The sequence below is a fragment of the Brachyistius frenatus genome, unplaced genomic scaffold (genome assembly GCF_029030835.1).
Source record: "Brachyistius frenatus isolate BFR_SWC_R1_liver_20210118 unplaced genomic scaffold, ASM2903083v1 Contig_43, whole genome shotgun sequence".
Lineage (NCBI taxonomy): Eukaryota > Metazoa > Chordata > Actinopteri > Embiotocidae > Brachyistius > Brachyistius frenatus.
This window is the reverse complement of record NW_027210642.1, coordinates 2,784,131-2,810,417: the sequence shown is the minus strand read 5'-3', so window position 1 is coordinate 2,810,417 and position 26,287 is coordinate 2,784,131. Positions and strand designations below refer to the sequence as shown.

The 26,287-nt window shown below is 40.8% G+C and overlaps 4 protein-coding genes across 6 annotated transcripts in view; 2 read left to right on the top strand and 2 right to left on the bottom strand.

Annotated features, from left to right (window-relative positions):
* Nucleotides 1-989: 989 nt before the first annotated feature.
* On the bottom strand, nucleotides 990-3,954 carry tubb4bl (tubulin, beta 4B class IVb-like). The gene is made up of 4 exons (XM_069702960.1): nucleotides 3,774-3,954; nucleotides 2,744-2,852; nucleotides 2,499-2,609; nucleotides 990-2,375 (listed from the first exon to the last, which is right to left on the bottom strand). Exons 1-4 carry the CDS (start codon nucleotides 3,828-3,830, stop codon nucleotides 1,318-1,320), a joined length of 1,335 nt encoding a protein of 444 aa, XP_069559061.1. The 5' UTR covers nucleotides 3,831-3,954; the 3' UTR covers nucleotides 990-1,317.
* A 1,228-nt stretch (nucleotides 3,955-5,182) lies between these two features.
* LOC138623430 (nuclear factor 7, brain) lies at nucleotides 5,183-8,702 on the top strand. The gene is made up of 6 exons (XM_069702959.1): nucleotides 5,183-5,813; nucleotides 6,005-6,100; nucleotides 6,182-6,412; nucleotides 6,487-6,509; nucleotides 6,599-6,717; nucleotides 6,819-8,702. The coding sequence occupies exons 1-6, from the start codon at nucleotides 5,421-5,423 to the stop codon at nucleotides 7,355-7,357; spliced, it is 1,401 nt and encodes a 466-aa protein (XP_069559060.1). The 5' UTR covers nucleotides 5,183-5,420; the 3' UTR covers nucleotides 7,358-8,702.
* A 167-nt stretch (nucleotides 8,703-8,869) lies between these two features.
* On the bottom strand, nucleotides 8,870-9,835 carry LOC138623292 (G-protein coupled receptor 183-like). Its single transcript, XM_069702726.1, has one exon. The coding sequence runs from the start codon at nucleotides 9,833-9,835 to the stop codon at nucleotides 8,870-8,872; it is 966 nt and encodes a 321-aa protein (XP_069558827.1).
* A 14,678-nt stretch (nucleotides 9,836-24,513) lies between these two features.
* gcgra (glucagon receptor a) overlaps nucleotides 24,514-26,287 on the top strand; it is a 39,821-nt gene continuing 38,047 nt past the window's right edge. For all 3 annotated transcript variants that reach the window (XR_011311079.1, XM_069702958.1, XM_069702957.1), the window contains exon 1: nucleotides 24,514-24,786. The gene's annotated coding sequence lies outside the window, so the exon portion shown is untranslated. The remainder of the gene's footprint in view (nucleotides 24,787-26,287) is intronic.

The window sequence follows — 26,287 nt, the reverse complement described above, 5'->3', positions numbered from 1 at the left end:
AAATCATAGAGTCTAATCTTTTATTTACAGGCCTTTATGTCTGTTAACAAGAAACCTATTTGGAAACTAGAGCAAAGACACCATGTATCATTAAGTTATTCTGTACAGACATACTGTGCACGTTCTGGTTCTCCGTGAATTCTGAATGGAGATAAGACATTTGTCATTCATACAGTCGTGTGATGTCAGCATTAGCAGGGTGATGAATGTGACAGGGTTTGGATTGCAATGAGCTTTCTAAATATGACATACATCAAGGTAAAATATAGGAAGGTTCCCACTGTCTCATCAGAGTATTTGAATCTCTGAGGTGAAATGATGTGTTACATTATAAAACAAGGGGGCAAAGCAGGATTTTGTTTATTTTAAAATCCTTGTTCACAGACCACATTATATGGAACGGACTGTCACTGATTGCCAACTGATGAGAAGAGCCTGTCTACAATTTAGCTGATTAGGAGCACCAAACAAGTAGAGATTTTATGACAGCGTTTGCATTGAAATTTTGTACAAATTCATAAAAAGAAATTGCTCTTTATCAGGTTATTTACATTACAGCACATCCTGTTTTCTGACTGTGTGTCTTCCAGCTGCCAAAAATTTAAATCATGCAGTCTTTGTTGGTATTTTGCTGAATTGTTTCTAATCTACATTCTTATTGCATGAATAAAAAGCCAAACTGTATGAATGTGGACTTCAGTACAAGATGAGCACCCTTGGTTTGTCACTGACTACAAACATTTGCCTTAAACTCATCTTTATTTATTTAGCAATCAAAGCCCAGATATTCAAACACTTAATTGCCATAAGGAAGTGTAAAGCTAGTCACCACTCAGTATTTAAATAGAAGAAGAATTTGTGGCGAAGAAACATCCCTGTCAGCATGTTGCAGGACACATTGTTACTTTCTGTCATTTCGGTGTTGTAAGGTCAGCAGAAATGTCAGTTCACATATAAAATATAGCAATAAAAACTCAGAGGCATAAATGTGGCCTTGGAATGAGACTTTAATCATTCTCCAGTTTCAAGGCTTCACGGTTAAAATCACTTGCTTTTGAATCCAGCAAGGCAATGATGGGACAGATGTAAGGATGTCAATAATTCAGTGCATCCACAACATACAAAAACATCTTAACAAAAAACGTCACTAGTACCATTACACATCGATGTCTAACACTAGAGCAACAGTGATCTAGATGGTGACAAGTTGTTCAGAGCGTGGCGGACCATTCGATTTAAGATGGAGAGGGATGAGAGGATGGAGTCGGGGGGTGGGTGAGGTGAAATTAAGTTTGGCAGCGAGGTGAGCTGAGGATTTTATGCGACATCCTCCTCTCCCTCTTCCTCAAACTCGCCCTCTTCAGCGGTGGCGTCCTGGTACTGCTGGTACTCGGACACCAGGTCATTCATGTTGCTCTCAGCCTCGGTGAACTCCATCTCATCCATACCCTCGCCCGTGTACCAGTGGAGGAAGGCCTTGCGGCGGAACATGGCAGTGAACTGCTCGGAGATGCGCTTGAACAGCTCCTGGATGGCTGTGCTGTTGCCGATGAAAGTGGCAGCCATCTTGAGGCCACGTGGTGGGATGTCACAGACGGCGGTCTTCACATTGTTCGGGATCCATTCAACGAAGTAGCTGCTGTTTTTGTTCTGCACATTCAACATCTGCTCGTCCACCTCCTTCATGGACATGCGACCCCTGAAGACTGCGGCCACGGTGAGGTAGCGGCCGTGACGCGGGTCGCAGGCAGCCATCATGTTCTTGGCGTCGAACATCTGCTGAGTGAGCTCAGGCACGGACAGGGCACGGTACTGCTGGCTGCCTCTGCTGGTGAGGGGGGCGAACCCTGGCATGAAGAAGTGCAGACGGGGGAAGGGCACCATGTTCACAGCTAGTTTACGTAGATCAGCGTTGAGCTGGCCGGGGAAACGCAGACAGGTGGTCACCCCGCTCATGGTGGCGGACACCAAATGGTTGAGGTCTCCGTAGGTGGGGGTGGTGAGTTTGAGTGTGCGGAAGCAGATATCGTAGAGAGCTTCATTGTCAATGCAGTAGGTCTCATCTGTGTTCTCTACCAGCTGGTGGACAGAGAGGGTGGCGTTGTAGGGCTCCACCACTGTGTCAGACACTTTTGGAGAAGGCACCACGCTGAAGGTGTTCATGATGCGATCGGGGTACTCCTCGCGAATCTTGCTGATGAGCAGGGTGCCCATACCGGAGCCCGTACCACCACCCAGGGAGTGAGTGAGCTGGAAGCCCTGGAGGCAATCGCAGCTCTCAGCCTCTTTCCTCACGACATCCAAGACGGAGTCCACTAGCTCAGCTCCCTCAGTGTAGTGGCCCTTGGCCCAGTTGTTTCCAGCTCCACTCTGGCCTGTAGTCAAGAACATCACAGTTTACTGATGTAACATCCACAGGTAAGACAAAAATCAGTTCACTTGATTCGAATTTGAATACAGATGAGTGAATTTTTTTGAAAAAAATTGACACAGCTTACCAAAGACAAAATTGTCGGGTCTGAAGATCTGCCCGAAGGGACCAGACCTGACTGAATCCATCGTACCGGGCTCCAGATCCACCAGGATGGCTCGGGGCACGTACTTCCCACCTAAAACCAGGCACAATGGTTACACATTGCATAAAGCAGTTCATAACCAGAGATGAAATTCATTTTATACAGTAGAGCTCAGTAAGAGAAAACAGATTGAACGGTTGTGTATTACAGCTGAATGTGACGCCTACCTGTGGCCTCATTGTAGTAGACACTGATCCTGTCTAGCTGCAGATCACTGTCGCCATGGTAGCTACCAGTGGGATCAATGCCGTGCTCATCACTGATCACCTCCCAGAACTGAGAAAAAAACAGTGTGGTAGGAGAGGAGGGGGGAGACTAAAGTTAATAAATAAAAAAAAAAAATTAAAAAAAAACCAAACTAAAAAGCAGTTCATATCATTTATAAATATGTAAGAATATTTATATGTATATGTTTAAATAGCCAGATAAAAGGATAGGTAGATGGAATGCTTTGCATTAGTAGAAAGCTGCTGGTCTTTAATTCTCTTGAATAGAGGTCAAAAGAGCAGTCAATTATTCTGAAATAGTGCCTCAGGGGGTAATCAGGCAGATGGCAATAACCTGGTAAGTAACTGTCTTTCGTGCTATGCATATTAAACGTCAACAAACATAAAAATTATAGATAAAATCATACCAATGTTAAAATAACAAAATAATAGTTTAAATTAGTGAGTTATGAGATAGGGTTTCAACAGCAATTGGCTTGAAAAGAGTCATGGTTAAAAATAGCTCATAAATGAGGAGGGGGAAGGGACGCTGCTCCTGCGGTGACCATAAGGTTATATTACTAATACAGTCGATCGCCTACATATTCGCCTGCAACATTAAAAACAAAAACAAAAACAAAACAGCAAAAGGACTTTTTTGCATGCAATTATTAAAGCTAAATGGTTTTTGGATGTTGCATACATATATTTGTCTATTGCATAAATCGGTGCTTGAATAAATATTGATTTGAATGTTAACCCTGCAGAGAACATCAGCGAGCACATCGCCTATGATTTAAAATTATAATGCAAAGCACGCAGCTTTAATGAAGAAAAGAAGAAGCACTGAGTTTCTAATAGAGAATTCCTTAAGGATGGACGAGAGGGCTCCTCTCGGCGCGGCCGAGGCGTGCCTGCATGAAAAGAATGCACAAGCCTCTGCAGAATGCAAAACAGAGCGAAGAAAATAAATCAGAAAAAATAGGCCTACCTTGGCTCCGATCTGGTTTCCGCACTGGCCGGCCTGCAAGTGCACAATTTCGCGCATTTCGGACAGATAGTCGAGAGGATGGTCGAGTAGGAGATGGGAATCCGAGCCGCGGAGTTTCACAGGATGATGGCTCCTGCAGTCGATTGTAGGGGATTTGTTACGCCGCCTCTAAAACCGTCTACTGGGCTGAATCGGTGGTGCAACTTGACGTCATCGCCATGGTAACCAAAGACCGGAGGAGAGAGGGAGGAACCAAAAACCCGTGGAAATGGCGGATAGGATGCGTGGGGCTGCATCAGACTCATTATTCTCACGGACCGAGTGAGCCCACAACCCCCACACCCCCGACACACACACACACACACACACACACACACACACACACACACACACACACACACACACACACACACACACACACACACACACACACACACACACACACACACACACACACACATGATAAACGTTTGACACTTACACATCAAGGTCAGACGAGTTTTAACATTATAGCCAGAAAACTATCACAAGTTCATTAGTCACTTTAAACATACATCCATGGCTTGAAAGGACAAGTAACAGATGTATCAACTGGAGTTTGATGACTATTTGATACTTGAACAGTATAGGCTGATGTTACAGCAAAGTATCAAGGATTTCTTGGTGCCAAAAAGTCTGCATGTTGCAACAGGATACAAAACAGGAAAGAAAATGCTCAAGATGTGCAGCAATGAAGAGAGAACCGGTTTTGATTCGACATGGTTTTACTGGTTGGCCCATTTCTCTCTGGTAAATGATGGGCTTTGTTACTTTAAATTAGAGTGGGGTAATTCGTTTCACAATAAACACACCGACATACTTATGGGTTACAAAAGAGAAAACAAAACAAAACAAAATAATGACACCTGTGAGCAGAGACAGGTCAGCCACGAATGTAATTTCTTAAAGCTGATGGTGCACTCCAAGACTATGATTATCAGGAGTAGCTATTAACTTGCCAGAAAAGCCAGTATTGAATTTCATTACAAAATATTCTTTATCCTTATGTGTAAAAGGCAGATACTTCACTGCATGTTATTAAATATTCACACTAAGAATCAAGGAAGTTGTACAACAATGTTACTGTCACTAAATTCACAGATTTATGGATTTAGTTGCAGTTTTTTTTTTTTTTTTTTTTTTTTTTTTTTTTTACCTGGGAGTAAACTAGTCAGTGTCCAAGTGAATAAGTGCTGCACAGGATTTCAAAAGTAAGTTGTCAACATAGATGTTAAACTGAAACATTCACACTCACATCCTGACTGATTACATTCCGGACTTTCAACAAGTTACCGACCAGTTTTCAGTCATACACCGATTGGCCAATAGGGCTTTATTTCCTGCTTCCCAGCTGTGCAACGTACATTGCTCTTTCACATTACTCGTTTCAAGTTACTCCCACAGAAGTCATGTACAGGAAAACCAAGAGCGTTAGCTACTTCTTGTCAAGAACAATAGAGAAGCGGTTAGTGCACTCTGAGGCTTTCAGGAGACGAGTTTAACCAGGCGCGCTAAATCATGTTGTTATTGTTGACAGGGGAGTTGTTAAGGACTTGAACGTGACGACTTATGCTATTTGGCATTGTGGATTAACTTTATTTTACGACAATGTCACTCCCAGAGGAGGACCTTACATGCCCAGTGTGCTGTGACATCTTCACAGACCCCGTTCTGCTGTCCTGTAGCCACAGCTTCTGCAGGAGCTGCCTGAAGAAATGCTGCGACACGGGGCTACGAGAGTGTCCTGTGTGCAGGAAAAGGGTCTCCAAGTCCAATCCTCCATCCAATTTGGCTCTGAAAAATGTCTGTGAGGCTCTTGTGCAGGTCAGGAGGCAGAGTTCAGTGCTGGAGGAGGATAAGATGAACTGTCATCTGCATGGGGAGAAGTTAAAACTCTTCTGTCTGGTTGACAAACAGCCTATCTGTGTGGTGTGTCATTCTTCCAAACTTCACAAGACCCACGATAGTTCGCCTATAGAGGAGGCCCTGCTAGACTGCAAGGTAAGGGAAACAAACAAAACATTGTTAGCTGAAGTGACTGTTTAAGGGTAACACCTAAAAGCAGAATGTAGTTCCACAAGTCTGTCCAGATTGTGGGCCACACTTTGAGAGATGAGTCTAGGCTTAAAATATCCAAAAAACTCAAAACATTACATCTGATCTTTGCTGACTGAGGGCTGCTTGACTTTTAGGATGAACTCGTTTTGTCACTCAAGAGCTTGCAGGATAAAGTGGACAGCCTCAAAAGAATCCATAAGACCTCTGCTGACATGTTCAAGTACATGAAGGTAACAGAGGACAAATCTTAGTTGTTAGGAATAAAATATGAAATACATTTCTGAAAAACGTTTCTGAACATCTCCATCCAGAGTCAGACGCTGGAAACACAGAAAAGGATCAAGAGCCAGTTTGAACAGCTCCACCAAGTCCTCTACCACGAAGAGTCGACCAGATTAGCAGCGGTGAAAAAGGAAGAAGAGGAGAAGATTGCCGGGATGAAGGATAAGATGAAGGAGCTTTCGGCAGAGGTGCAGTCCCTCACAGAGACCATCTCAATCATTCAGGAACAGCTAAAGGAGGACGATATAGTTCTGTTAAAGGTATGTGCCGTCCAGTTTTCAACTGTTTTCTCATTCTGAAAAAACTCCCTTTGACACTATATTTTCTTCCCCAGAATTTTAAAGCCACTCAGGACAGGTAGGTTACAATGAAAGTATGAGCTGACACTTATTTCATGCAAATCACTGTGACATATCTACAGAGTAAGACATCTGTTGTTATCACAGAGGTCAAAGCATGGAGCTCGGTTCAGACAACATGTACGGGTTACTGATCGATGTAACCAAACACCTCTGCAACCTCAAGTACACAGTCTGGGAGAAAATACTGGACCATGTAGACTACAGTGAGTAAACCCTGTTATTCTACTCTTCAGATTCAGCGGCTCAAAGACAGGAACTGTGCGGCCTTGTTTAACATATCGGTGTTCCTAATTTTGTCTTTTAGCTCCTGTGACTTTAGACCCAAATACAGCACACCCCTGCCTCATCCTGTCAGACGACCTCACTTCCCTCCACTACTCAAAGCAGCAGAGCTGTTGCCCTGACAACCCAGAGCGCTTCCACAAGAGCGCTGAAGTGGTAGGCATGACGACCCTGGGCTCAGGAAGTCACCACTGGGTTGTGGAAACAGGAAGTAATCACGACTGGCTCCTGGGTGTGGCCTCTTCGTCTGTGCCGAGGACAGCCGAGATCCCCGCCCGCCCTGAAAACGGCTTCTGGACTTTGTGTTTCCGGGATGCAAAGTTCAGCGCCATGACCTCGCCGCCGACCCTGCTGACAGTGTCAAGAACGCCCAAACAGGTCAAAGTGCAACTGGACTACAACAAGGGGACGGTGTCTTTCTTTGACCCTGTTGACAACACACTCATATATGCATTTACACACACATTCACAGAACCGTTACTTCCATATTTTTATACACAGAGCAGTCACCCGTTGAGAATAATGCCACAGAAGATACTTGTCACAATGTTGCGGGAATAAGTGGATGAGTGATTTATTACTAAGTAGATCATAAATGCCATCGCAGAACTCCCATGATGGATGAAATAAATAAGAAATTAAAAGTTAAGTTTGGTAGATTAACCTGCTGTAATGTTAATCTATCCTAAAAAAAAAAAAAAAAAAAAAGGTAAAGTATTCTTCATCCAAGTCATTTTGATGCCTCAGAAACTCCTCTTAGAGAAGTAGTTTGACATTTTAGGAACGCTTCATCGCTTCTTTTTGTCTTAGAAAAAAACACAACAAATTCCACAATGCGACACCTCTAAAGTTCAGCGATTAACATGCTACATCTGGTTTATTTGGTCAACACAAGACCAGAGGTGTGAAATGATAATAAGTGAGCATTTTAAAAGGGTAGTTAGTTGGGAATAATAACCTCCTGGAATCTGCCTGGCAAGTCTCCTAGTACATATACCCCTTAAAAATGATGAAACAGGGTTACACTTAAGTTATTTTATGGGTTAAACAAAGAAGATATAACGACCTTTAGAGGTGCTGGCAGGCAGATTTTGTTGCACTCAGGCAGAGCCATGCTAGCTGTTTGCCGCAGTTTTTAAGCTGTGCTAACTGACTGCAGGCCCAAACCACACAAACATGAGCGTGACATCAATCTTCTCATTCCTGCACAGCAAAGCTAATACATGTATTTCCCAAAATGTAGACCTATTCATTGAGCTACAATTTTCCAATCAGTCAAACCCTGAATAAAATAATGTGTAGTTTAAGTAAAAACTAAGTAAACATAAAAACTGTCATGAAAGTTACCAACTATTAGAACGGCTTTCTTTTGAAACAAGATGCTGACTGATTGTGGCATTAGACCTCTGTTGTGAAAAAGGTAAAAGCACGTTTGCTTTTGAAAATGATATGTTGAAATTAGTCCAGTGCTGAATTTTTGTGTGGCAAACACTTTTTTTTATTTTCTGATGTACTGTTTGACGTATTCAGTGATTCCTCTACAACCATATTATGTTGGACTGGGATGGGAAGATGTTTGTAACCTGTTATACACTGTATGCACCTTAAAACATACACATTACACACACACACACACACACACACACACACACACACACACACACACACACACACACACACACACACACACACACACACACACACACACACACACACACACACACACACACACACACCTCATTTGCAGAAAGGATCAAGTTTATTGATCTATTTTGTACACATGGTGGCGCCAAACTCAAAGAAATAATTTGAATAGTTTGATGCTGTTTGTAGAAATCCGTTTTCCGGAACATAAAGAATAAATAACAATGTCATGTTTTCCAATTTCCAATTAAAGATTAAAAACTTTTTTCAGAATCTCTTTCCCCCTCTTTGTTTATAGTGACAATAAATTCAATATATATTCGGAAAAGGAGAAATGAAATCAGTCACAGAAAACATGTGTTCCTACTCTCTTCTTTAGAGATACATGTTCTATTAAAATAAATATGTACATTATATTCTCTTGTAAATCTAGGTGGATGGGTTTTGTGCAGGAGGGGTTTCGGTGTTCTCTGCAGTGACACAGCTAGTACACTTCTTAATGCAGGCATCAGAGAGGAAAGGCACCTTCTCCAGGCGAGTCAAGTAGATGAGTGGCTGGGTGGTGCTGCTGATGTTCACGAAGGCAAAGCCCACAGGCTGCACGTAGCAGCGAAACACATCAGGGTGATAGTAGTCTTCAAATGGGAACAGAGCGACAGGCGGCAGGTAGTTGATCACAATGATGTAAAGGATCGAGAGCACCGTCTTGAAGGCCTTCCTCTTCATGGGGTGCATTTCATCTTTACCGGCCCCATGGGACTTCTTCAGGGCCCACAGGATGCTTGCGTTACACAGCACCATCCAAGTGAATGCAGCAAGGATCTCACCAGTAAACACCTTCTCAAAGTTGGGTAGGCCTCCCACCACCTTGGCGGATGAGTAGGTGAAGGTGAGGCAGAGTACCAGCACTGAGAGGCTTAACCTGTACTTAAAGTGTTTCAGCTGGCTGAAAGCGATTGGAAAGAGCACAGCCACGAAGCGATCTAGGCAGATACAGGAGAGAAACAACGGGCCGCTGGTATCCTTCACACCGTAGGAGAACTTAATGGACAGCCACACCTCTTTGTTCTGCCAGACGTAAAGGTTGAGGAAGGTGATGGGTGTCATGACCCCAAAGTAGGCATCCATAAAGGCCAAGCAGCCCAAGAATATGTCTGAGGTGGACGGTTCTTTGCGATTGCGGATTAGAATTGCAATGACAAGTAAATTGGCAGGAATCCCCACCAATACGTTGGTGGACTGCACGATCAGGTCGAAGAGAATGGCCTCTGCCTGATGGTCACACCCGTCAAACACACTGAAAGGTTTTACTGTGGCATTGATGGACGCTGTGCTGTTGAGAGGGAGATGAGTTGGGACTGAGGTCGCGTTGAGTGATGAGACATTTCTGTCCATGTTTCTATGACTGCAAAAACCAGGACTCTGAGGGAAGAAGAACAACAGCAGTGATGATCAGGATTTAACATATTCCGCATTTTCCGGACAGACAGTCACTCACTATAAACTGTAAATGATACAGTTTCCATTAAAGTATTTATCAAGGGAACTTGATTTATCTGCACTTTAAAGGCAGTCTGTAAAACTACAGCTCAATGTGTTGTGTTAATATGAAGAAACTTTTTTTTACTTGTATCGTATAAATGCACATTGCATTGTGGGAACAAGAACCCTTGCCAAGCACGAAAAAGTGCAGGACGCATGGCAGCCATCACACAAATTGTTCAGTCAGTCAAAGTTTCATTCGGCTTTCAGAGTTGGAGAAACCTTAGCGGTTGTCCGGCAGAGTTATGCTAGTCCCTGTTTAAGCCTGCGACTGTCCACCTAGTGACCGATATGTAACAATTTTAAGATAAGCTGCCTGTTTTGCGTTGCAAAAGTTGGGCTCGGTAGCCAACTAGCCGACTAACACCAGTTAAAAGAAAAAAAGAAAGTTTGGTACCGTGGCAATTGACGGAAAATGTTAACTAAGCTGTTGAAGTCACAATAATATCTGGCTTGTTGGGCAAACTAATGTTGGACACGTCCTATTTATCCTCCCATGTGCTATATATTTACTGTAAATCTATGGAATTTACCCATTTTGGGGTTGAAGGAAATGTCTAGAAACTTAACAAAAAAGATACTGTAAATTTTCTTCTAGAACATTAGCCCTTTTTTTTTTTTTTTTTAAAGAATTGTTTTCTTAGTCTTGATATTTTGTATCTCAGCACAAAAGCCTCAGCATGTGTCCCATCAAACATACAACTGTTCATTAGAGTCTTTGTTTCTGACCTGCTGAGCAGTTTATTCTCAGTAGAGATTAAGTAGCTGCAGAAGCGGTTCACAGAGTAAAAACATGTTACAAACACTGCCAGGGCTTCTCCTCGGGCTGTTATCCTGTTATTGTGTCTGTGTGGACTCTCCTCTGGGAAACGTAACTCCCTGTGTGCAGAGAGCTCTAACTCACTAAAGGGACTCATTCTGAAAGCCCCACCTTTTCACAGCAGAATAAAAGGGCGGCCAATCCTAAATGAATACGGCGAAGGTCGTATTCTGCACATGGCTTTAGACTGTTGTATTTAATGTCAGTGGATATTTGTTAATGTCCCTTCAACTTTTAAAAGTCAGTTTCTCACATTTAGCTATTTCTAAAGCCTATTTCTGAGAACAAGGATGATAACTTGGGGGAAAAAAACTTGAATAAAGGCTGGACTGATGGAGAAAAAACTGAAGTCAGACATAAAGCAAACAGTTATACTGCAGTCATCATGAGCCTCGAGTGTCTCTGTCTGTGGCCCCTACAAGAGAAGACATATGGAAACTTTGTCTGCAGGTTTTGGTAATTTCGGTTTTGTTCTGGGCTTCAGGACTATTTCCAGCAGCTCTGAGTCAGGCTGATTTGTGCAATCTGAACTTGCGAGCATCTTTAAATGCTGTAGTATACCTGAGCTACCTCCAATAATGGACTACTGAAGCCAGAGGCTGTGATTGTTCCCTGCCATCACTGGGACTGTTCTGGTTGAATGTGGACCTGTCTTCCCCTCGGTCCCTCAGCGGATGGCGTTTCTCACCTCCCTCTGCTGCCGACTCCACCTCAGGACACGCACACTCCTGTGGGACTAATCACCTAACGGAGGAGGTGAAGCTCTTTACCAAAGATGCTCGTCACTGGGGATGGCAGACTTAATCAATTTATTTTTCTCCAGGCATATCTACTGAAAATGAAGTAAACAAACAGCATTTTAAACAGTATTTTTGTAGGATTTAATTGGGTGCTGAATACCCTGCAGTATCAATATGAACTTGTATTCTTAAAACTGTGGAAAAGTGACTTATCAGCTGCATATAAGTAAATTTGTGCTTGTTTGGCTAAAAATATAGAAATATGTTGTTAATTTGTAACATTATCGTTTAGAATTGTAAACAACAGTAAAAAGTAGCTATATTACTTGTTGCCAAAATGTTCGAGAAAATACATTTGATTGTATTTAATTTACTGTAAAATGTATTTATCTTTATATTACACTTTTTATTTTCTATTAGTTCCTGTTTTATTTGCATTTAATAAATCAATTCAGTATTGTTGTCTTTGCAGCTTTCGTGTAGTATAGTGTAGTATAATGTATAAATCACAATGCAGATGTTCTTACCCAGGTTTTTAAATGGAAAATACTTTTACAGCAAACAGCACATACATTGTTATTGGCTATTGAATGGCCATTCCACACATAAAGAACGTAAATAAAAGTCTGAAACATTTCCAATCACATGCTGATTTCTAAGATGTGCTCAGTGTCAAATGAATGAAAATCAAGAAACTCAGTTCATCTCCCTTTTTTTTACTTTTGCAAAAGTTACCCATGTTTCTTGGCTGCCATTAATCTTAAGAAAATGAATATATTACATTATTTTAGTAAATAAAACTGATACAATTTAAATGGAGATGACTGACTGGAATTAAACAATTCAGCATTCCAATTAAGGATGTGTTGATTGAAATGCTTTGAATAGACACAAACTTTGCAAAACAAAACCAACATACAAAGTCAAATTTACCTGTGCAGCATTTTAAAACGTACATTTTTTTTTACTTACCAGTTTGCAATATTCTTCAGCGCTGCGTGGTCAATGTGATGCTGTGTGCGTTTCAAGTATTAATTTATAAGTTCTCTAAGTGTCGTGGATTTGACGCTGGAGGGGAGGATCGGTTTGATATCATGAGGGAATAGTGACTCTTCCATTTGATGCTTCTTTATTAAGAGGCCTCCAAGTGTACAGGTGGGGGAATGTTTGCTTGGAAATGTTATGCAATAGATATTAAATATCGTTGCACTGATATTTCTGTTCAATAGTAAAAGATCCGCCTTCCTCTATCACCACTGTTGAACTCTGCCATTCCCTTGTCTATTGGGTTGTCAGTCTGGGTTTGACATGTGGATTCAGGGAGCATCGAGGGACCAGGCTGATGATCCTCTGGAGCGATAAATGTCATCCTCACTTAGCCCTTTATCCTTTCCTTCTGTTAACTGGTGACTTTGAGCACAGGTGCACAAGAAACAATACTACCAACAGCCAAGAGCAAATGTCAATGGGGTCTGAGCTCGTTTAGTTTGGTTCTAGTGCATCACTAGGTCTCATCCAAGTAAACCACACATTGCCAGGGTACAGCTAGTAAAGACTCCCCCATGGAGTGTTCATCAATTGACAACTGAAGGTGAAAAAAGACACGGTGAGTGTGTGTGAAGCCTGTGTGTGAGATATGTGTCAGGGTGTGTTGGGATCGATTATTTCGCAGAGTGCTTAATTGCATTTGAGTCTCGGCTGGTAACCCAATGTTCTGTTCCCATGTGAAGACGCACAAGACAGAAGCCACAATGATCCACTGTCGCACTGAGAGAATTACGAGAGAGAAAGACAGACACGAAGAACAGGAGTGTGACTTATTTGCATTACCTCTTTTTTGTCGAGGGGGGCAGTAGAGGACTGCACTTCATACTGGCTGTTTGACTGACAGCAGGGTCTCAGCAAGAACATGCCATGATATTCACATTATATTAAACTCCCCAGGACAGTCTGAGATCTCGCCTGCCCTCCCTCTCTTGTTACAGCCACACTTTCTGAAACTTAGAAAGGTGAAACATCACACTTTGTTTCACATATGAAACATTTTGGATTAAACACATACTGATCCAAACAGGTACTGAGCTTCAGAATATACGTCTCTCAATGAACCAGCTGCAGTTTGTTGTGTATTACACTTGTTTTATTTTCTTCTTCTCTGGGTTCTGCTTCTCGTTAAGTACATCTTTGAATCACGTCTTTCCTGCATTCCCCCTGCTTCGTGTGTTTGTATCCATCTTTGCCTCTGTCCAATTAAGCCATCACCTCAATGGTCTTCTGGCATCACCAGCAGTATCAGTGCTGCCAGGGCAAGAAGGAAAATACAGCAATTTCCACAGCTTCAAGTAAAACAATTACATATCCAGCGGAGAATGTGTTTATGCTGAAAAGAAGAAATTTGACGAAGTGCGCAAAAGCTATGAAATCTAATGTTGGACCAATCCACTTCAATTTCATATTTCTAGATAAAATAAAACAAATATCAATTTATTTAAAAAGGCTTTGGAACATATTCTGGGCTGCTCCAGTAGTTCATGTAATTATAACAGAGTTGAGTCACGGCTTACATAAACTCATTGTAAAATCATGCTGTTAGGAAATATTGCCCTCTTTCTCTTATATCCTGCCTCGGATGTAGTGATGTTAAGAAAGAGGCTCTGTTGCAGGAGGCAGAATATAAAATGTGATGTTGGTCAGGATCCGGTATTAACATGCATCTCACTGTGGGCGGTCAAGATGCCAAAACCAAAATTATAATACAAGTTCTTACTGACACTGTGCAGAAACCACCTGCCACCAGTAGACAATCAAACCACGAAATCTTCAGTTCAAACAGAAAACAACAAAATGTGATGATAATATCATGTATTATAATGAAATTAAAGGTAAGAAGAATTGTAAACATCTTTGTGCTTCAGAAGCTGCGTGGGCCAATAATATATCAGCATTTCAATGACTAATTGTACATGTTGAATCGGGACAAAACGAGTGTGTGGTGGTAGCCAGATTTTCAACAGTACAAGCACTTCAGACATCCTCAGTGCATCAGAGATCTGCCTCCAGACTCGTCAGGGCGATAGAGATGCAGGTGATTTCATCACAGTACACCCACCCACCCACTCGTGTACTTGCACACACACATAGATAAACACACAGGTAAGACAGTACAGTGTAACAGTGCTTGTTGCACAAACACTTGCAATGGCTTTTATTTGTGGGAACATTGCTTTATGTTTTTCTTCTGAAACAGTTAATGTAACCTGCAAAGACTAAACTGATCATCGCTATTTTTATTCCATGAATCTTTTTTATGTTGTTTATTGGGATTATATGCTATATGTTCACATCCGTCATTTTCATGCGTCACCACATGCTTCTCCACTTGTGATCGGATCTCACTTCCCCGCTCTATATGCAGATGGACAGGTACGTCATGTAAATAAACAAGCAAATAAGCACTTGACCAAGCCCCTTACACCCTTTAGACTCCTTTATAGCCACCATATATTTGTAGGTAAATCTCTCCTGTACTTTTTGTATAGTTCAGCTGTGCTCGGCTGATTCACACAAGATGTATTTTTCTCTATTATCTCTATTGCTGACATCCTCTGTCAGTTGAGTAGGTGGTACTTCAATGTGGCCAAGGAAGCATTAGTGTTCACATTGCTAAAAGAATGTGTCCAAATGTGTCCCAGACCACCTCTGAATATAGTCAAAGCAAATCAGACCTCAGTGTGTCCTCAATTTGGTCTGGGTGTGTTCACACCTGTATTTTCAACTGTCCACTTGTGGTCCGATCACCCAGAAAGAATGTTAATGCCAGTTGTGAACAGGCAAGAAGAGAAAAGGACAAGGAAAAAAAAAAAAACTTTTTAAATGACCTCTGTTAATGTACAGCAGTCACTGGACAGCTGTAAAGTTTTAGTTTATGTTTTGTTGATAATATATGATGAAACAGTAAAGCTGCAGGGGAATGCCATCTTATATATTTGCAACAAATCCTCTCAATATCAGTGCAGCGATTTGTTCCATTTCATTTTAAAATCATTAACAGTATGTTCTCCAGAGGATGAATGGGCATTTGTGGTGGGTGAGCAGCCACTAAACTGATCTTTAATGAGATTTTGACATGGCTGTAAAGTGGAACTAAGTGAATGCCTCACAGCAAAAATAGGAAAAATGGGCATCCCACCAGCTTTCCATTAATTATTACAATTATGTCATTCTAAAGCTGCAGTAATCACCATAATTACGGCCTCTTAGTCTTGGGGCAGCTAACTGACAAACAAACAGCCCAGACTTTCGTTTAGCAGTTAATTATGGACTAAAACAACATAATCCATACAAGGGTACAGGACAGGGGAAGATTCCAAATTTGACTTCTAGTGTAATTAAAAACAAGTGTTTCATTGTTATTGAAGCCTAAATCCTGAAAAACTGGCTGAATGAGCTGGGTGAGATGTGCATGGACAGGTAGTTTTATTTAGAAAAACAGCACAGACACCTATACCTCAAGATGATTTACAGATTTGTGCTGCCAGTCACTTTGGAGAAATCGGAGACCATAAAAGTGTTCCGCATTAAAATTGAATCTAAGTTGTGGGGCAGAATGAATCAGAAACCTCAACACATGTCACGTGGTTAAAGCATTATGAAGTTAGAGCTGTGTGACCCACACTCAAGTTACATTGGTTTCGATTTTCTTTGTCAGCATGAACTATTCTGAAGGATAATGCTGATCAGATTTTTATGGAATGAATCATCAGCATCCTAAATTCAAATTTGTTTGGGCCTTAATCGTCTCTTTTCACGCATAATTACAATCTCGGTAATTCCATTTACACGGAGGCCAGTCAATTTAAAAAAAAAAAAAAAAAAAAGCCCAGTGAAGCCAGTCTCTGTTCAGGTGTGTATAGGAATTTTAAGATCAATAGAATAACAAAATAAATATTCATGAGTCAATAAAGGAGTATGACTCAGAATGTTGCTTTGTTGTTTTAACTTTTGGATATTGCACTTTGAAGTGAAATTTCATGCAAATCTCTCGGATGAAGAACAAAGCTAACTGAGCGTTTCTTTGTTTTCTCATTTTGCTGTGAAGACAGAACATACAATAGCTGCTTTTGAACTGAGTTTGCAGGTTTTTTGTTCCTTGATTATGTAGCAAAACATGGTAGGAGTGGTTACCTTTCACTAAACAAAGGTGCTCGACCACCTCAGACTATAATTATTCAGTAGAATCACTGATCAGCTTTCAGTACACAGGCAGAAATATTTGAAAATGCTGATGTAAGATATATTTGACATGAAATGCCATTTGTCTTTATTCAACCTCACTCTATATTGAAATACTGTAAATATACTGGCATCACTGGATACCAAAATGCATCCAGATGTATCTTTAAACTGCATTCATTTGGAGCTGTGAGACAAAATCATTTCATTACTGCTGAATGAATGAGTTGAAATCGAGAACAACTGGGTTCTATCTATTTGACTATATTTGTCAGTGTATAAAGTTTTCTCATAGTGTGTTAATGGGCTAAGTTGTGGGGCAGAATGAATCAGAAACCTCAACACATGTCACATGGTTAAAGCATTATGAAGTTAGAGCTGTGTGACCCACACTCAAGTGCCATGAACCCACTGCAACATGTGTTTGAAGCCTTTGAAGCAGGAACACCACATATACTGTTGCTTTTTGAACTCACACTGATTGTGTGAGCTTGGACCCAAACGATTTTCTGAATAGTGAAGCATCAATAAATAACATGGTTACATAAATATCAGATACACCTTACATGGTTTGGGAAATATTTATAGGACAATGTGCTTTTTTTTTTTTTTTTTTTTTTTAAATTTTAAATTTTTTTTTTTTTTTTACTGTATCAGGCAGGTAATGTTTCATGTTTCCCTCAAGTACGCAGCCTATACCTGCAAGAAATTTGATAGCATAGGTACCGTATTTTTTCAGTATCTTCTCTTCGATTGACATGTTGGGAAGATTGGACGGATGAATGTTGTCCTCTTTCTTTGACAGTTCAGTCAGGGCCACTTTTGTCAAAGAAGGCTTTTACTGATTGAGCAGTCATTTTCATTTGGCGTTATGGCTCTGTTCGGGGAGCTCCCTGCCCTTCCACGTGCTTATGTGGAAAGCCTGAGATGGGGAGAGAACACATCCCCGTTCTTCCATGTGCCTTCATGGAAGATTCAGGCAGTGAGAGCAGCAGCAAGAACCCAACAGAACAGAGCAGGCATCAATGACAACGAAATGACATTGATTAAATCAGACACAGTATTGAGGAGGAGCTGGGGTGGCGGTGGGTGGCAAAGCATCTGGCAGAGGAAGCAGGAAGAGTGGCGGGCTGAAGCAGCTTTAAATAAGGCACCTTGTTCGAACTTTGCCAATGAATGCATCGCGGGGAAGCCGCTGAGTGTGAGCTGATGTGAGCCGGCCTCGGGAACAGTTGTTGAGCTATCAAGAGAGCTGAGCTTGACTTTGTGGCCGGCCTGAACTAACGCTATGCTCAATTTAAATATCTTTAAAGCTCCACAGAAATAATTAATACAATTTTTATTTTACTTCTGAATCATTAAAAAAAAGTGTGTGCCTCAGCATTTTTTTTTAGATTCATAGATATCTGTAACGTGAGTCCCGCTGGATGTCCAAGAGAAATGTCCTGACTTTAAGTTTGTAACCCAAAGGAGGAAAAAGTGGGAGTAAAAGAGAGCGTCTTTGTTGATCAGTAGTTGTGTAAATACGGAGATAACATCATCGGCCGTGCGGCTATTTTTACACTCAGGGACATGGTCCAAGTCTGTGACACGAGCTGCTGGGCTCTATTGTGCCTCTGTAGTCCACATGAATAAACACCTGCTACTGTTCTCAGAATAATTATACACACTGTTGGAGCCGCCCCTTTCAAAGTTCAGAGCTCTCCATCAAGGAAAGAAAGAAAACTTCATTTATTTGATAAATGTAGGCAATATTGTTAAATTAGAAACCGAAAGAAAGACCAGTATTCACTTTTTATAAGCCGTATATAGACATTTAATGAGTGCTTATAGATTTTAATGTTGTTGCAAGTAGATATAAGATCTTTTTTAAGTGTTTTTGATATTGTTTCCAACAACCTTGCCTCCTGTGATGGATCCATACACCACATAAACTGTATATTAACATATAATAGATGGAAATAAAATATAACAGCTGTAATTAGATAAAAAAATACATCTTCACAGGAGAAGTAATAAACACTTAAAATGTTCTAATATGTGCTTAATACTACATAGCAATATGCTATAAATAGTATATTAATACTGTCAGTAAAAGGTAAATGAGTTTAAGGGGTGATGATGGTTAAAGATAAGTGTTAACTGATAAAACATTATAACTGTGTTTAATTACATGATGGGTATTGACGGGTACGGTATTGTATTGTATTTAGCGTCCCTATTATTTTCAATAGCTCTTCCAGAGACCGTTCTGTATTTATACTTGACCCTGCACAGGGACGGGTTGACGTCTGAGAAGAGGCACTGCTCACTTCGAACAGGCCTCGCAGGGAGAATCGTCCTCCGTCCAGCTGGCTGTCAGTGGTAAGCAGGGTGAGAACATAGCTGATAGCCTTTCAGCAAGATTGTACATCTATCATCGTCCTATCCGAACACCCTGACGTTGCTGCTGATTGAGTTTTGGCAGGAGAACACTCGGGTCATCACATGAGAGCACAGAGATACTTGAATGGAAACAGATTGGCTCTTTGCGTGTTGTCTCCATTTGCCAGGTTTGAGAATGTGTGTGTGTTATCATTTGCCGCTCAGCCCCCCGGCAGTTACCTCAAACCATCACAGCAGCTCAAGTGTTTTCTCTGGACTCTATTTCAGCGGTAGAAAGTAACAAAGAACTTTTAAATATTTCCGTTAATGCTACTTTATACTTCCACTCAAACTACCTCTCAGAGGAAAATATTATACTTTTGACTCCCCTACAGTTAATCTGACGGATTAAGTTACTTTTAAGATAAAGATTTGACTCAACAGATAGTATAACAAGTTTTTAAACTAAAACACATTCAAGATAAAACCAGTGGTTTCCAACCTTTGGTTTTGTGACATCTTCCAAAAATTTAGGGTCACACGTCTCACACGGTTTCAGTTCAATAAATGTTCAAATGATCCAAGTTTTCACCAAAAATAAAAATTAAGAAAAAGTCCAAAACCTGAAAACCTCAGAACTATTTTTTGTTTTTTTGTCTTTCCTCTCGCAGTAATAATTTGACAACCCCTCACATATATCTGCTGTCCCTGCGTATAATACAGGGTATAAACTAGTTCAACCTGCAGCAGCTACAACAGTAACATGCTGCTGAAACGCTGATGCTTTATGCTTTACGCTGATAAATGGAGGACCTGAGCTGAAATGTTATTGGATCAAAAACAAAGTTATTGACAGTCAAACTTTATTCAGCATCTTTCTCGTTCCCACAATAAGTTTGTGGGTTATATTTGATCTTTTATAAAAAAAAAAAACATGCTAAAAATGGCACAGTATTTGGATCGAATTCAGTGTGTTATTGTTCTATTTCATTCGGTCCATTGCTACGACACTGAGAGCTGATGAGTGTGCTGCATATTTCTTCTGAAGTTCAAATGTCACCACATGACCTTTGACCCGATGTGGTAAAAGTTGGCACGTTTGGACGAAGCCCTGATTGATGCTCCCTCCACTAAAGGCCTACTTGAATGTGGAAAACAGTGAGGACGTGAAGCTTGAAATATCTATTTTTTTGTATGCTGCCGCAGCAGCGCACTGATTTTCTGCCAACTCAAAGAGCGTGACCAGACACTGAAAAAAAGCTTGCCTCCGAGGGCCCGGAGGACCAGACGCCAAGCCCCGGCTGACCCAAACACAAAACATGCGCTGCGCTCTCACCTGTCTATTCTCTGCCAGGTTGGTTTTTCAGACCTTTTTCACATCGGCGCATTCCCGGACGCTGTTTTCATGGTGATCAACAGGTGCTTCGTCTGAGCTCAAATTGATCTTGGCAGCAGTATATCCTCAAAGGAAAAATTTACATAAGCTTTTAATTTTGCTGTAAACAAACACTGTAAAATGTATTTGTAGTTGAGTGTCTTCCCTGTGGTTTAATTTGTTAAACTGCACATGCTATATTTGCATCGCCTTTTGCAGCTATGCTAATCTCTCTCTACTTTACTCTTTACTTTGTACACCGTTGCTTACAAATGTTTATCCTGTAATACAACTGGATGGTGACCATAGAAAATACATAGACAGCAGCCTGCAGAGACAGCTGAGAGAAAGAGAAGGGGAGATTGTTCGTAGGAGGCCAACCGAAAAACCAGAACAACGCCATCATGTGTGCCATCTTTTAATATTTCATATTGGCATGTGTCTCATTATTAATGAAGCTGTGTATGTTACTGTGTTGGCATTGCCCCACCGGCTCCCTCTGTTGGATGTTTTGGGGACTGCCTCCTATCCCCAACACACCCATTCACTTTTGGGTTAATACTATATGGCTTCTTCTATTTTCAGCCAGAGCACTCTTGCATATGTGAATATACCTAATGTGTTTTTCATTTTGTGGCCTGGAGGTCTTTTTTTTTTTTATTTTTTTTTTTTTTTAAAGAAAAAGGAATATGTCTTAGTTATTTTGGTATGAAGCCATCAGACTTGTTTTTTTTTTTTTTTTTTAGCTCATGGAGGGACTCTAGAAATAAAGGTACAGATGTTGTCAGGATAAAAAAAAGCAAGACGCTTTGTGTTATTTAGCCTCAGACCTACTGTCTATAAATGTGCCAGGCTAACGCAGATGCTAATGTCTCAGGGGGGTGGGGGCGGGGGGGTGGGGGGGTGGGATGGGGCACGTCTAATTTAAAAGCGTTTTAATATGAAATATCGTCGCATTTTGTGTTGACGCTCCAGCGTCAGAGAGCTCAGGGCAGGTTTAACGTCAATGCTTGCATATCTTATGTTTCACATTAGGAGTATGAAAAGTCGCTGAAGCTGCTGCTCTCCTTTTCTTACAACGCTCAGAGCTCGAACATCTTAAACAACAGCTGTTGCAGCACACAACAGATAAAAAAAATAAAATAAAAAAAATAAAAATGCGTGCGTTTAGAAATTTGATCTGCCGACACCATCCTCTGCTGCTGGCAATTTGAGGCTTTTTTTTTTTTTTCTTTTCCTTATCCGGACAGCAAATAACAGAGAAACACTTTGTACTGATGTCTTTGATGAACTTTTATTGACGCGTTCTCTGTCTCTCTCTCTCTCTCTCTCTCTCTCTTTTCCCCGACACCTCGGACACCGTGAAAACTATAAACAGACATAAACATCGTGACATACATTGCGAGCTCTTTCTGGAGTCTCTCATGCAAAATGTCCATTGCCCAAAAAAAAAAAAAAGCTCACACGTTAGCACATTAACAATGTCACAAAACTACAATCTCTCTCTCTCTCAAAAATAAAAATGCAATACGTGTCAATATAAATGCAAGTCAACAACAATGGACATAAATACACGAACAAATAAAACAATTTACCGTGTGCACCTCTTGGACCATGTGCAGAATAGCTTGGGCTCGTTCACTCCTCTCTGCCTCTGTGTCAGCAAAACGACCCACAACGCCACGGTCATGTGCCCACGCCAACTCTGGGTGTGGCCCGTTACTTTACGCCATCACATAAAGAATTACAGTACCTTGAGCTCAACCATATAAACTCAACAGATTTCAATTGCATGTTAATCAATCCTGCTCATTCAACATGCCCGCACACACAAGGAACATTTATGAACTTATAACTGGCTTCAACATGTCTCAGTTGCAGTGACAAACACTATTCAACAAACTAAAATAAAGGTGAAGGGTTAAAGGATCGCAAGAAACACTTGCAATAAGCAAGATGAAATGACACAGTGTGAATGCACCGAGGATCTCCTATGGGAAAAACAAACTTAAATCCCAGAACACACTGTTTTGTCTTTGTATTGTGTTTTATAGATCGTTGCTTCAGCTTCACAGAGATAACTGACACATACAGAAGGTCTTTGAACCCCTTTAATGGGCAAAGTTCATGTTCAATACTATGAGTGTGTTTTGCAAGAAGAAGCACAATGTTTTGTTCAGGGATTCATTGCAACAGTATACGCGTTGTTAGGAGGAAATTTATTTACCATGTGATAAGCCGTCAAATTCAGTGCAAGGCGAGGTGATTGAGTAGTTGGTTAAGGGGCCTCAAACTGTTAATAGTCTGTAAGGCTCCATAGTGGGAAAACTAATTTCCCCATAAATTCCAAAAAGGCCAACAGTATAATTCATTTTCAAGAGCCCGCTCAGTCTAATCCTTTGTGAACACATTCACCTACAAAACAGTCTACATTGTGTGCGTGACTGATTCTCTGCTTAAAACATGAATACACATTCAGTCAGGGATGAACATCACAGAAGAAGGCAATGATTAATTGGACTTGGGCTTTTGGATCACACAAACTGTAACTCTCATCTGGTGTAAAGAACCATTCCTGCCCCAGATCCCCTCAGCGGATGTATTAGTTCGGCTCAGTGTAGCAAGTGAAATGGCCTCGCCAAGTATGGAGACCAGAGTGCAGAGGGAGCAGGACAAAGTTCACTTAGCAAATAAACTGGTTATGGAATTGGGTTGAAGTTTGAAGACTTTCTATTTCCAAACAACACACATAAAACAAAGGTTCCAAAATAGCATAGTGACACAGAAGAACACCCAACACAACTGACATGCAAACACACGAACAGAATCCACAAACACAAACAAAGTTGTCTCCACAGACTGTATAAAAAAGTGGACGTAGGGTTCAAAAACCTGTTTTGTGTGTGTGTGTGTGTGTGTGTGTGTGTGTGTGTGTGTGTGTGTGTGTGTGTGTGTGTGTGTGTGTGTGTGTGTGTGTGTGTGTGTGTGTGTTGAGGGTGGTGGTGGAGGGGGTCTGTTTGATTGACAGCCCTCTGGTGCTGTCAGGTTGTCACTATCGATAGGCGGGGCATCATCAAATTGAGTCAGTCCCAATGCTATATGCGTATATGCAATATGTGTTTCATATGGGATAAATTTCTTTCAACAACGTTGGTCAGAGATAATCTTCAATTAAAGGTTAATCCATCTCGTCCTGAATTCACAAATATATATAAATGAAGTATTTTGAAACAAACGCAACTGCCTCTTTTCAATGCATCATTTTTTTTTCCAGTTGAAAATACAACCTGACGGCATTTTTTTCAATGATGCATTTTGTCAGTTTTCGTTTACTTGAACATTCGATGCTAATTTCATACCACATGGCCTCCACTGCTCTGGGGATCCTCCTCCCATCTCTGTTCCTGCTACTGATACTGCAGCAGCTGCCACCAAAATACATTCATTATTTTTTGGGGCATTTGGACATCTCCCTACTGTGCTTTTATCACTTCCTCTGTCTCGGTGAGCAGCAACAGCAGTCCAATTCTTCCTGACTTCACCAAATGATTTGACTAAATCCTTTGAACATCTATAACTAGGAGTTGCAAAAAAAAAAAAATAAATTAGAGGCGATGCGTCAAACAAAGAAGAATTTAAATCAAAAGCAACGTCAAAATGTTTGGTCAACTCAAATAAACAAGGAAATATTAACGTTTGAGTGTATAAACTCTAAGAAAATAGGTGGAAGTGTTTTTCCCAAAATTGACTTGAATGTGCATCAGACACACAAACAACAAATTATAAATCTGTTTGTTCTTTCAACAAACCATGTTGGTCAGACACCTTTCAATCATAGGAATAAAACACACGCTAAGTGGATCGAGAAACACACCATCCACCCCTGGTTCCGGGTTTACACCCCCCCCCCCCCCCCTTGTCCTTGTCCTCCTCCTCCCGTCCTGTCACGTCACACGGGTACAAGGAGCGCAATAAACAGCGGTGCGCGTCGCGCTCACTCAGCCACCGGTGCAAATGGCACACTCACAGCTGAGCCGTTTACTTTACTGCTACTACTATTTCTGTGTGATATCTTTTATAGGAGTTTCTTAAAACCCACAAACAGACCCTCTTTGCGGTCGCTGACAGGACAGAGAACTTCTTGCGGACGCGGGCTGCCTCTTTATTGTGAAAGTTGGATTACAGCGGAGCCTCTTGAGCTGAGAGGGAGTCAGAGGATGAGCAGCGGTGAAAGACAGACTGGTGAAATCAGCGGAATCCCGTGCTGTCAAAGGTAATCTGCTCTGTATTTATTTAGTTTAGTTTATGGTATTTCCACACGTGCTTCGAGTGAGGTGAATGTCATCACTTATACGAAGCTTCAAATATATCTGCGTAAATATCAGTAAAACTGTCAGGAGATTACGTTTCGTCGAAGTGCAATTTACGTGATTTACAAACTTATTACTCAGAGACATGCCGGCTACTATAGGGCTTGAAGTTTTGTTGTTTGGAGCATGTTGGGATACATTTCTGGAAACGTTTTCTGAATTCCAGCAACTTCAGACGAGCCAAATTTATCGCTCCTGTTCAAATGCCATGTTATCTGTAAGCCATCCTTTATCGTCACTCCTGGTCTGCTGCCCAGTCTGTCAGACCTACAAAGTGTGTTTTAAATATTCAGAGGATGTGCAGAAATACACTAATGGAGTGTTATATTTAATGAAATATCTGTTGATCGTATCAGAGTTTGGGCTGATTGTATCAGGCTCATTCTCCTATGAAATACAACAGCACAATTTCTTCAAATCAATATATGATAAGACACTTTTTTTTTTAAATTTTTTTAAATTTTTTTAAATTAGTCCGGGAATTGTAGTACCTGTGGGACCTGCTACTCATTAATGCAGTAATAAGGAGCAAAAATGAAGCAAGTACTGAACACAGTAACACAACTTGCACAGTAATATAATACAGCAATAGGTTGTGAAAAATATAATGCAACATTTGAGTCAGAAAGGAGGAGATTTACCTTGAGAGTAATTTTGATGTTGTGAATTGTGGCAAAGCTGCATTGCATTCTGCGGTAGGGTGTTTCTGTTATTTTGTCCACCCTGCCTATAGTGTACTTCTCTATAGAAGTCTAGTACCACTTTAGGCCAAAGCAATGGATCAACCCACTTACAATAGTTTAGATAGATAGATAGATAGATAGAATAGATAGATAGATAGATAGATAGATAGATAGATAGATAGATAGATAGATAGATAGATAGTTACTTTATTAATCCCCACGGGGGAATTTTTTTTTTCTTTTTCGCTACAGCAGCATTTATAGATACAGGAAAGCAATAAAATAACAGTAAAAATATTAAATATAAAAATGCACAGTATATACAATAAATAGAATAAAATAAAATAGAATAATTAAATTAAATTAAAACAAACAACACTGCTTTAAACAACTCCAGGTTATTTTACCAGCCTCTGTGCAAATAACCACATGTCCAACAGAGAATTGTGAAATGTATTCAAGCCACAAAAAAGAGATGATGAAGATGATCAAGATGTGAAGACTTAAAATGAATAATTATGTTATTTCATTTTCAGTCATTTATGTTGTTCACAGTCATTTTGAAATTTGAAGAGGGCAGCAAATTAACCACATCCTGTTGTGTACAGTGTAGCATGTATTTAATCATGTAACGGGCAGAAAACACACACACACACACACACACACACACACACACACACACACACACACACACACACACACACACACACACACACACACA

Excerpts from the sequence above, each read along its gene's own strand:
- tubb4bl (XM_069702960.1), bottom strand. The coding sequence starts at position 3,830 with ATGCGCGAAATTGTGCACTTGCAGGCCGGCCAGTGCGGAAACCAGATC. Across the intron at positions 2,610-2,743 it reads CTACTACAATGAGGCCACAG|GTGGGAAGTACGTGCCCCGA; the intron begins GTAGGCGTCACA and ends GCCTGGTTTTAG. Across the intron at positions 2,376-2,498 it reads ACCCGACAATTTTGTCTTTG|GCCAGAGTGGAGCTGGAAAC; the intron begins GTAAGCTGTGTC and ends TCTTGACTACAG.
- LOC138623430 (XM_069702959.1), top strand. The coding sequence starts at position 5,421 with ATGTCACTCCCAGAGGAGGACCTTACATGCCCAGTGTGCTGTGACATC. Across the intron at positions 5,814-6,004 it reads AGGCCCTGCTAGACTGCAAG|GATGAACTCGTTTTGTCACT; the intron begins GTAAGGGAAACA and ends CTTGACTTTTAG. Across the intron at positions 6,413-6,486 it reads ACGATATAGTTCTGTTAAAG|AATTTTAAAGCCACTCAGGA; the intron begins GTATGTGCCGTC and ends TTTCTTCCCCAG.
- LOC138623292 (XM_069702726.1), bottom strand. The coding sequence starts at position 9,835 with ATGGACAGAAATGTCTCATCACTCAACGCGACCTCAGTCCCAACTCAT.